The sequence below is a fragment of the Protobothrops mucrosquamatus genome, unplaced genomic scaffold (genome assembly GCF_001527695.2).
Source record: "Protobothrops mucrosquamatus isolate PMUCROS unplaced genomic scaffold, P.Mucros_1.0 scaffold3816, whole genome shotgun sequence".
Taxonomy (NCBI): domain Eukaryota; kingdom Metazoa; phylum Chordata; class Lepidosauria; order Squamata; family Viperidae; genus Protobothrops; species Protobothrops mucrosquamatus.
The window spans coordinates 1-11597 of record NW_015389768.1 but is presented as its reverse complement, the minus strand read 5'-3'; the positions used below and the strand labels follow the sequence as shown (position 1 = coordinate 11597).

At 43.3% G+C, this 11597-nt stretch overlaps 1 protein-coding gene across 1 annotated transcript; it reads left to right on the top strand.

The window, feature by feature from the left end:
- The first annotated feature begins 3935 nt into the window (after positions 1-3935).
- Positions 3936-11225, top strand: LOC107298248 (vacuolar protein sorting-associated protein 29-like). The gene is made up of 5 exons (XM_015827618.1): positions 3936-3949; positions 4559-4668; positions 9557-9748; positions 10399-10634; positions 11021-11225. Exons 2-5 carry the CDS (start codon positions 4654-4656, stop codon positions 11136-11138), a joined length of 561 nt encoding a protein of 186 aa, XP_015683104.1. The 5' UTR covers positions 3936-3949; positions 4559-4653; the 3' UTR covers positions 11139-11225.
- The last annotated feature ends 372 nt before the right edge of the window (positions 11226-11597 follow it).

The window sequence follows — 11597 nt, the reverse complement described above, 5'->3', positions numbered from 1 at the left end:
GATTAATACAATTCCTGGGATCAACGGTGCCATCATCAGATACATGAGCAAAATAAGAGAGAGCCTTTGAAGCCACAACTCAGTTCTCTGGCCCTCTCCGTAGTTCTTCCAATTCTGTCTCCTTGAGCATCGTCAACCACTCTCAGATTGCCTACAACAGGAATCTCCTTTGTTGATGTTTGTTTGTCTAAACTTTGGAAAAAATTTTAACTCTATGGTTTTCTAGATCATACCTATGTTCCCCTTCCTATTCCCCTTTCTGATCCACCCCCTTTTGAGGCATAAAAAATAAATTTCAATATGCTATTTACGTTTGAGGTAGGTCACGCTGCTTCTTTATTTTGACAAAGAGAATCTTGGCATCTGCTTTGCCCAACACCTATAAAACACTTTGAGGCTATGGTGACATAACCTGTAGAGGTCAGGATTGCCGTGTTTTCTAAACTAAGTCTGAAATTTTAGTCCACAAAATTCTAGTTTAAGGATGTTTGTTATTTATGTTCTCAGTAGCAATGAGAAAACACGCGTTATTTCCCTTCTCAAAGAGAAGAGTGGCAGAAACTGGATAAAAATCAAAATGGAATGGAATGGAATGTGTCCTCAAAAGCTCCACCAGAAAATCCTAGTGCTTGAAGAGAAGGAATCTTCAAAGGATGCTCTTTCCTTTTATCTGAAGCTGGCCCTCATATCTGAGGAAGAATTGATGAGCAGGCAGGACATTTGCATGAATTTGAATTCCCCACTGGCAAAAGGCTTAAGAGCAGAGAGGACAGCTGGCTCTGCAGACAATTCAGTCCTGATCCCATCTTCCACCATGCCTTGGCTGCCTCTTCTTCTCATCCTCTCCTCTTCCTTTATGGGTAAATTGAAGACTTGGGCTATCTACTAAAAATGGCTGGGACTTACACTCTTCCCCCCATCCCCTTATAATTCAGGGAAGTGGTTTCTCCTCTACTTCTTTGATTTCAGATTTCTGTCCCTACCACACATTTCTCCTAAGTTCAATGACCATCGTGTTGACTGAGTCTTTCCTGTCACCTTTGCTTTTTTTCCAGGGAGTTTTTCCCAGTTTGTCGTGAATCAACCAGCCTCTGTGTCTGGATCTCTTGGAGAGACAGTCCGACTCACTTGTAAAAAAAGCAGTGGAACGATTGGATCAGGATATTCCTCCTGGTATCAACAGAACCCTGGCAGTGCCCCGAAACCCATAATATATTCTGACAGCAGCAGACCCTCTGGAATTCCAGCACGATTCTCCGGTTCTGTTGAAAGCTCTAGAAGATCTGCCGTGTTAACAATCTCCAGTCTTGAGCCAGAAGATGCGTCTGTATATTTTTGCGCCTCTTACATAGGCAGTGGCTCGTACACAGTGCTACAATTCTGCTGAACAGCTGAACAAAAACCTAGCAGCTGGTGAACACCAATATGCATGCCTAACCAATATGTAAGAATATCTTCTGGGTTCCTTTTAGCCTTCTCTAGCTGTCAGGTGCTCCTTTGCTGGTACCATTCTCTTTTAGACACGTAGGGATGTGATGGTATTTGAATTCTAGAACAGTGGTTCTCAACCTGTGGGTCGGGACCCCATTTGGGGTCGATCGACCATTTCATGGGGGTCGCCAAGCAAGGCTGTCCGCCATTTTTTTGTCCGCCATTTTTCCCCCTTTTCCGGCGGGTGCCTTACCTCCCTTGGGCTGGGCCAGCTGGTGGTCGGCCTGCTCCGTCTCTGCCGCTTGCCATCTACGCCTCGGCCGGCGCAGGGGGCGGAACCACGCATGAGCGGTGCTCCCGGGCAGGGAAAGTCATCGACTTACGACCGGTTGGGTAGTCCTCAACTTACGACCGGTTTAGTCCTCGACTTACGACCGGTTTAGTCCTCGACTTATGACCGGTTGGGGTCGTGGCATTAAAAAGGTTGAGAACCACTGTTCTAGAAGGACACTACAATTGGTCTGGGACTCCATGATGGGTGGAAGGAAAGGGATCAGTTGAAGTATGACTATGTCCCATTTAACATAGAATTTCTGCCCTGTGTTCTTTACAGTCTCTTTGAAGGCTGTAGCCATGTCACAAAATAACAGAGATGGAAGGGACCTTGGAGGTCTTCTACTCCAACCTCCTGCACAAGCAGGAGACCCTATACCGCTCCAGATAAGAGGCTGTCCAGTCTCTTCTTAAAAGTCTCCAGTGATGGAGCACCCACAACTTGTGAAGGCAAAGCTATTCCACTGGTTAATTCTTCTCACTGCTCAGAAATTTCTTAGTCAACTATAGTGCAGGTGGAATCTCCCAACACTGAAAACAATATGATCGTGTAGCCATTGACTTCATTTGTTTATAAATTCTACTTGTACGGCCCCACCATCTCATACAAACGTTTGTCATTTTTTTTCTGGGCATGGAACAGGGCTAAAAACATCAACATAATCCTAAGGCAGTGATGGCGAACCTTTTAGAGACCGTGTGCCCCAAAACTGCCCCCTGCCTGCCCCGCCCATCCACAGGGCCACCCACTGCCTCCATGGCCTGCTGCAGATTACCCAGGTGGCCCACTAGCACCACGGCAGCCACACCCTCCGCCTGCGCCCCGCAGCATCAACTGTGTGCAACAGGTGTGAGGGCGAAGTGTTGTCCCCACTGCTCGGCTGCCATGTCCTTGGCTGCACTGCTCCACGCGGGCTACGCTTGGGGGCGACTCTCCTCCAGGGGGGGGCTTGAGGAGGGGGCAGCGGGGGGAGGCAGGCCTGGGGCAATGGCGGGTGTGCCCACAGAGAGGGCTCTGTGCACCGCCTCTGGCACGCGTGCCATAGGTTCGCCACCACTGTCCTAAGGTAATAAAACAGAATAAAAATAAAACATGGCAGCTCACACCATCGACACTAATCGCAATACCTCACAGGCTCATCTAATCTTCCAACTCCCATCCTGGGAGAACAGCCAAGTCTTAAAGATCTTCTGAGAGATCAACAGTGTTTTACAGTGTTTCTGATCTCTTTGTTTAGGGAACATCCAGACGGTGGTGCTATGAGATTACATGTTGATGACTGGGGCGTGGGTTAGCTGTCTGGTAGCGTGTGCCTCATGTTCTCTGATATCCAGACGAAACTGATGGGGCATTTCTATTGACCTCCATCTCTTCTCTCATCACTCTCCAGTTCTCAGGAATAATTCCTACTCTTTAAGATTGTCTGAACACGTTGGTAGGCTGGATAAGAAAGAATAATCAGAAACATTTTTTTAATTAGGTATAATGCCAGAAAATCCATCCGAGATCAGTAAAATGAGGACCCAGATTGTCGGGGGCCATATGCTGACTCTGTAAAGCACTAGGGAGTGGAATATAACTCTAAGTGCTATTGCCATTGCTATGACCTGTAAGTGTTCTTTTGTGGTGGGGGAGGAAAAGTTGACCAAAAGACTGGAGAAGAAAGAAACGGTAGGGGTTGAATAAAAGAAAGGCAAGAAAACACTCTAGAGTCATTCATCCATTTATAACACCGTTTGGGTAAAAGTTGGCGGTGCCAGTAGGATCTTCTAGGAATCCATCTGTGGCAAAAACTGGGACACCATTGCTTCTCCATCCTTGGTTCGACTTAACAGTTGTGTCTGGAGAAATCCTGATTCAGATCAACGTTAGTCAAGTCAAGCCAACTACATCGTCCATGACTGGCCAATTTAACTGGCCAATTGAAGACCTTGAAACTTTCCAGTGACAAAGTGTTTTCCCCTCCCTATAATTTTACAGTGGGCCTGAATGACGATGATAACCACATAGGTAGAGGAAGTGCCTTTGCATGCCTTTGCATTTTTTCCTCGCGTGGCCTTTAAAAGAAAGCAATATCTCCAAAACACTTTGCACGTAGGACATCCGTCATGGCCATCCCTTATACTGTTAGCTTCAACATGGCACAAGCTATCCTCTTCTTCCTCATTTTCTATTATTGCACAGGTAAAGGAGAACATGTTTCCAAATGTAAACCCTTGGATTTATAACTTTTGCTCTTTGGGGGTAACATTCAAGAAGAGAAGAGCTGATTAGGGCACTGGAGGCTAAAACATATAAAGAATGGTTGCTGGAATTGGGTATGTCTAGTTTATTGAAAAGATGGACTAGGGGGGGACATGATAGCAGTCTTCCAGTATCTCAGGAGCTGCCCCAGAGAAGAGGGAATCAAGCTATTCTCCAAAGCACCTTAAGGCAGGACGAGAAGCAACGGGTGGAAATTAATCAAGGAGAGAAGCAACCTGGAATTAAGGAGAAATTTCCTGACAGTTAGAATAATTAATCAGTGGAATGACTTGCCTCCAGATGTTGTGGGTGCTCCATCACTGGAGGTTTCTAAGAAGAGATTGGACAACCATTTGTCTGAAGTGGTATAGGGTTTCCTGCCTGAGCAGGGGGTTGGATTAGAAGACCACCAAGGTCCCTTCCAACTCAGTTCTTCTATTATTCTGTTAACCTACTACAAGGTTAAAGGGCTTCCTTCTCTTTGCAGTTGACTTTGATGGAATCCAAGTCTCATCAAGCCATTGCTTCCCTTTGTTTTGTTTCTTTCAGGAGCCTCAGCCCAATTTGTATTGACTCAGCCAGCTTCTGTAACAGCACGTCTTGAAGAAAAGGTCCAGATCTCCTGCACGAGGAGCAGTGGAGCTATGTCTGGTTACTATGTGTCCTGGTATCAACAGAAATCCATTGAACCACCCAAACTATTGATTTATCAGCACATGTACAGGCCTGCTGACATTCCAGACCGATTCTCTGGAGCAACTGACAGTTCTAGAGCTACTTTAACCATTAATGGTGTTCAATCAGAAGACGAGGCGGACTATTATTGTCAGTCTTACGACAGTAACTGGATGTTCCACAGTGATGCAACCTACAGAGGGAAGTGAGGCAAAAACCTTCTTTTGCATATGAGAACTTTCAGTTTGCATTTGTTGAGGTGCTTGAGGACCATTCATGTACTGCGGTGTGTGTCCATTACACAAGTGTCTATCATAGGAAAAGCCAAATGGGCATGCAACTTAATAAGAAAATGAGAGCAATAGATCAGTGAATGCCACTGAGGGGTCAAACCATATATTTAAAATCAAGTAGCTTCATGAACAGCTTGCCTCCTGGAGTTGTTGTGTCCATCGCTGGAGGTCTTCAAGAAAAGATTGGGCAACCATTTGTCCAGGATGGAATAAGGTCTCTTGCCTTGAGTAGGTTGTTGGACTAGAAGACTCCCAAGGTCCCTTCGAGCCCTATGATCTACTCCTAGGTGCAAAAAACCCCCCAGAACACTTCTATCTTACAAACATCAAACATGGATTTATTCCGAAGCCTCCATAATTCAGAAATAATAGAATAAGGAAGTAAAGCATGAAGTAGACAATGGGATATAATTTTAATTGCTATTTCAAAGCAGATGTGTCTACGTTGAGGTAGGCATCATGTAATGGCTGTTCATTGCAGGTCTGAATCTAATCAGATTGCAAATCTGAGCTCCATTGGCAATTTCAGTTGGATTTTGCCCGATCCTAACATTCTTAGTTATTAGCAGATTGTGATTTTTTTTTCTTAAATTGAGATAAAATAGAACAGAATAAGAACAAGAGGCTAATAGTATACCAAGACTAGTTCAGGAAGATACAGGAACGTACCTGTAAGAACTGTGTAGTTCACTAGAAGGTGGACACATAGAGAGATTTTTATCCATGGGGTCACCAGGTGTCAGTTATGACTTGATGCAACCTAACAAGGAGCAACAAGGAGCAAATTAATCAACATATAATTGGGCATTATCCCTATTAGCTAGGTTTAATGTAGCATGAAAACTAAATAGAAATAAATTAAATGTAGCTGGATCCCACCCTCTCTTTCACTCAAGAAACACGTTGTGAGACTGTTCCTAGAAGATCCCATGCTTCTTTAGCAATGCTCTTCTCTTTATTATCTAAAGAGACGTGAATAGTTATGTAACAATCCAAAAAGGCATCTCATTTCCATGTATTTATATCCTGTCCTTTTCAGGACTTTAAGAAGAGATGCAAGAAAGAGAGAGAGAGAGAGAGCTTTATTGCAAGAAATACAGATTTTTTTCCTTGACCATGGCACAAACCTCTGTCCTTTTCTTGATTTTTTTTTTACTTTGCAGGTAAAAGAAAACTTAAAACATCTGGGATATTCCTAAAAAAACAGTTCTTCTGCAATGTGCAGGAGATCCAACTTCGATTGATCAAGAGTTTTATTGGTCTTGGTTCTGCTCTGACCTATTATTCTATTCTATTCTATTCTATTCTATTCTATTCTATTCTATTCTATTCTATTCCATTCCATATTATTCTACTCTACTCTACTCTACTCTACTCTACTCTACTCTACTCTACTCTACTCTACTCTACTCCACTCCACTCCACTCCACTCCACTCCACTCCATATTAATCTACTCTACTCTACTTACTCTACTCTATTCCATTCCATTCCATTTTATATTCTATTTTAGGATCCTGGGGCCAGTTTGTACTAACTCAGCCAGCCTCCCTGTCAGTAGCCCTTGGAGGCAGAGTTATGATCTCTTGCACAAGGAACACCGCAAGCATCAACAAGTACCACGTCTCCTGGTACCAACAGAAACCCAACAGTTTGCCCAAGTTGTTGATCTACCAGCACAACAAGAGACCCCCTGGAATTCCAGAGCAATTCTCGGGATTTCCAGGTGGGTCTTCTGCCACCTTAACCATCAACAATGTCCAAGCAGAAGATTTGGCATTACTATTGCTCATCTTACGACAGCAACTGGCTGCCCACAGTGATGCCGTCTCAAGGGGAAGTGAAACAAAAAACATCTCCTTGGCACCAGAAAAGAAGTCATTGATTTACAAGATTTCCTCATTCTTGGCCACAAGAGGAAAGCTACACTTGTCTTTTGTCCTTGAGTCAGCCTCAGAAGTGGTGAAGGAACCAATGTTATCTTGCTGGCCTTTGGCTGATTCAACATATTTGGAGCTGTGCAATCTTGAGACAAATATTGAGACACTGGGGGGGGGGCTGGGGAAGGTTTATAAGAGGTCAATTTCCCCTCCTTAAAAGCAAATCTTGTCAGGTTGTGGAGGACTTTCCAGAGTGGTGGAGATTTAGGAGGGGGTCTCAAGACCCACTTCTCCTCTCCTCACATTGTTATAATTGTTCCTATGAACCTCAAAAGAAATCCAGCGTTTTTAACAGGGCCCAGTACAATAAATGGACACTTTCCTTGTCAACTGAGCAGAAAGAAAAGTCAACCTCCATACAATAGTCTTTGACTTACGGCCACAATTGACCTCAACATTCCTGTTGCTAAGCAAGATGGCTGTTAAGTGAGTTTTGCCCCATTTTACAACCTTTCTTGGCAGACTTGTTGAGTGAATCACTGCACTTGTTAAGTTAGGGACACAATTGTTAAGCGAATCTGGCTTCCTTGTTGACTTGGCTTGTCAGAAAGCCACCAAAGGTGATCACATGACCCCTGGACACTGCAGCAGTCATAAGTACAAGCCAGTTGCCAACCGCCTCAATTTTGATCACGTGACTATGGGGATGCTACAACTGTTGTGTAAAAAGCAGTCATAAATAACTTTTTTTAAGTGCATTATAACTTTGAGCGGCCATTGAATGAACGGTTGAATGTCAAGGACAACTTGGTATGCCAGAATTTGGGAAAAACTCACAGAAATTAAACCAAAAGAGCTGGGTTACTCTCTGGTGGCAACAGTCAGAGATGGAACTTTTTCCAACATTGTTGTTGTTGTTAGTTGCGAAGCCGTGTCCGACCCATGGACAACGTTCCTCCAGGCCTTCCTGTCCTTTACCATCTTCTGGAGTCCATTTAAGCTCACGCCTACTGCTTCAGTGACTCCATCCAGCCACCTCCTTCTCTGTCGTCCCCTTCTTCTCTTGCCCTCCATCTTTCCCAGCATTAGGCTCTTCTCCAGGGAGTCCTTCCTTCTCATTAGGTGGCCAAAGTATTTGAGTTTCAACTTCAGGATCTGGCCTTCTAAAGAGCAATCAGGGTTGATCTCCTCTAGTCCTGACCGGTTTGATCACCTTGCAGTCCAGGGGACTCGCAGGAGTCTTCTAGAGCACCAGAGTTCAAAGGCCTCCATTCTTTGGCGCTCAGCCTTTCTTATGGTCCAACCTTTCCAACATGCACTTTATTAAAAGGCATAATGACAAATTCACCTTCTGATGAAGCCATCGTTGCTCCACGTTCCATTGGAAGTAATCCATGGCACATTTGATGCTTTCAAGAAGCTTTTTTAACTGCAATACCCATAGCTAGTCATATACACAAACCACAACAAAGTAGCAAAGTGATGTGGTCATTTCCCACTGGGCACGCCCCTATGTGTGTGTGTTATTTGTGTTTGTGTGTGGTTGTCAAAACGATTCAAGATGGTGGCCAGAACTGTATGATCAATCTTTAGTCTTAATCGTTTTTTTTAATGCTTCGTGATACCAAGATTACTTTAGCGTCATGCATACCACTCCTGAATGAAAGATGGGATATAAACTTAATAAACAAACTAGATGTAATTGAAGAATATCTGGAGATCCGAAGGTTCCTCATCTCAAGATAGATATTACAGCAGATTCTGGAATTCAAACCAGACTGTTTCTTTAAAAGAAAGTCTGTGCAATAAGAGTTTTCAGGATTGGGGTCTCCAAGCTAAATACATATATAAGAAGCCTGTAAGGGGTGTCTGTGTTTCTGCATTGTCTTGGTATCGTAGCTCTATCAACGTGTAACAGCTGACCTTTGGCAACTTGTATTCCTGTTTTAGTTTGTTTGCTTTGCAATTTGCTAATCCAGAGCAGAGTCAGAGATTCAGCAGGATGGTGAGTAGAGGAGAACGGTATTTAAAGTATCTTTTGTGGCATCCTGGTTAATTTAGAGTAATCCCTTTGAGTTGAGACTCTAGAAAGAGTTTTGAATCTTAGCTTAGGTTGAAGGAGTGGTGGTAAGAGTGCCCCGTTAACAGAATAACAGAGTTGGAAGGGACCTTGGCATTTAACCTCCCCCCCACCACTCAAGCAGGAAACCCTATAAAAATTTCAGAAAAACGATTCTCCAGTCTCTTCTTAAAAATCTCCTGTTGTTGGAGCACCCACAACTTCTGGAGACAAGTTGTTCACTGATTAATTGTCCTCACTGTCAGAAAATTTCTCCTTATTTCTAGGTTGCTTCTCTCCTTGATTAGTTTCCATCCTTTGCTTCTTGTCCTGCCTTCAAGGGCTTTGGAGAATAATTTGACCCCCTCTTTTTTGTAGCAGCCCCTGAAATACTGGAACGCTGCTGTCATGTCACCCCTAGTCTTCCTTTTCATTAAACTGGGCATACCCAATTCCCGCAACCCTTTGTATGTTTTAATGTTGTTATAATACAACTTCTTTACCGTGTTCTCAGTTTCTGCTGTCCTCCTCGATAACAGAAAATGAATTTGGAAGTGGATTACGTTTGGAATGAATGAACAATGACTGCTGAATGTTGCAGTGGATTCTCCACTGTGTTTCTTTACCTCTTTTCTTCTTCAGCTGGTGCTGGTGATAGGAGACTTTCACATCCCACACCGATGTAGCAGCCTTCCGGCCAAGTTCAAAAAGTTGCTAGTTCCGGGCAAGATCCAACATATCCTTTGCACTGGGAATCTGTGCACCAAGGAGAGCTATGATTATTTGAGGACGCTGGCCGGAGATGTCCACATTGTTAGAGGAGACTTTGATGAGGTAGGTCCTCACGGATGGTCCTCAATTGCCAAACCAGAATCTCAGATTGGAGAATGTGTCTGATTCTGGTTTAGCAATTGAGGACCATCCATTCCTTCTACTGGAAGTTCCTGTGTGGATTAAGGATCACCTCTTTCTGCCACGTTCTGGAAGTTCTACTGATATTGTGGTGGCTAGCAGTGCTTTAATGTTTCTCAGCCTTAAACGTACTGTAGCATTAGAGTGTTAAACTAAAATCCTGCCATTCCTAAGAGGAAGTGGACTCTTCATCCATGTCACGATGGGGGAGAATGATGTGAACATTGTAACAGTGAGGAACCAGTTGTAGCTCACTTTTTTTCTGTGCAGCTGCCACTTCGAACAGTTTCTAAATGAATGGTAGTTAAGTCAAGGATTACCTAATAAAGGAGAATATTTGTAGTTCATTAGGGGTCCTTGGTACTCTCTAAGCTTGGTGGTTTTCTTGCAGACGTTTCATGACCCAAACTAGGTAACATCATCAGGGCTAGTCCTGATGATGTTACATAGTTTGGGTCATGAAACGTCTGCAAGAAAACCACCAAGCTCAGAGAGTATCAAGGAGCCCCCAAGGATTACTTTTATTGAGCACTGTATTGGCTAATGATTGACATGTTTTGGTTTTTTTGCAGGGCATGAGTTACCCCCAGCAGAAAATTGTCACCGTTGGACAGTTCAGAATTGGTCTGATCCATGGCCATCAAATTATACCTTGGGGGGATCTGGCCAGTTTGGCGATCCTACAGAGGCAGCTGGATGTGGACATCTTAATATCTGGACACACTCACAAGTTTGAGGCAATAGAACATGAGAAGAAGTTCTACATCAATCCTGGTTCAGCCACGGGGGCCTACAACGCTCTGGAAAGGTGAGAACTACACACTTCAAGGGATTTATTTCTGGAGATCATGTTTTTTTTCATTCCTGGTTGTTGGGTGGATGATCAGGCATGGCCATCAAATGGGAAACAGTGGAGAAGACCCAAGTAAGGTGAAGTAGAACATAGAATAACAGTGTTGGAAGGGATGTTTGTGCATCCATGTAGATGCTCAACCTAAATAAATAAATCCTGAACAAATGCACCTTTTTTTAGCCAGCTATTAATCCAGAAACAATATAGTGTGCTACAATTTAGCATAATGCGTTTGATAGAAGTTCAAACCTTGTTTTATTATGACTGCTTTCTTTTCAATGAACTAACAAATTTTGGAGAAACTGCTTCCTATTTTAACTACAAATATTTCTTCTTTCCAGGGATATAATTCCTTCATTTGTTCTGATGGATGTTCAGGCCTCCGTGGTGGTTAATTATGTATATCAACTCATTGGGGATGAGGTGAAAGTAGAAAGGATTGAATACAAGAAAACCTGAAACGGAATGATTTTCCCTGGGTGTCTATTTCAGCTAGAAAGTTTAGCAAAGTCTTTAAGTCCATTGCACCCGTTCATCTTGGGTTGTTCAAGCTGCTTGTGGTTAATCCGAATGTTAAAAAAATAACCTTTTTCAATATATTAAACTCAGCAAATTTGGAATTGTCAAAAACGTCTGTTATAGTGGCTGATGGGAGAAAAGACAGCAAAGATGGTTTGTGTGCATCAAATGTTCAGGTTTCTGTGTTTGAATAAAGTTCTTTTTTACATGCATAGCTTGAGAAGGTGTCATTTCTGAAATTCCAGGATTGGAATGGGCAATGGTTGACTTTCACAGAATCTTAAGGAATGCTTTGTCTTTGTGAATAAACCAGAATGTCTTAATGTAAGGGTTACAAGGGGAGGGTAGTTGGGTAGTAAATGACCAAGGAGCCAATAAAGGCTGATGGTGTTGTAGGAG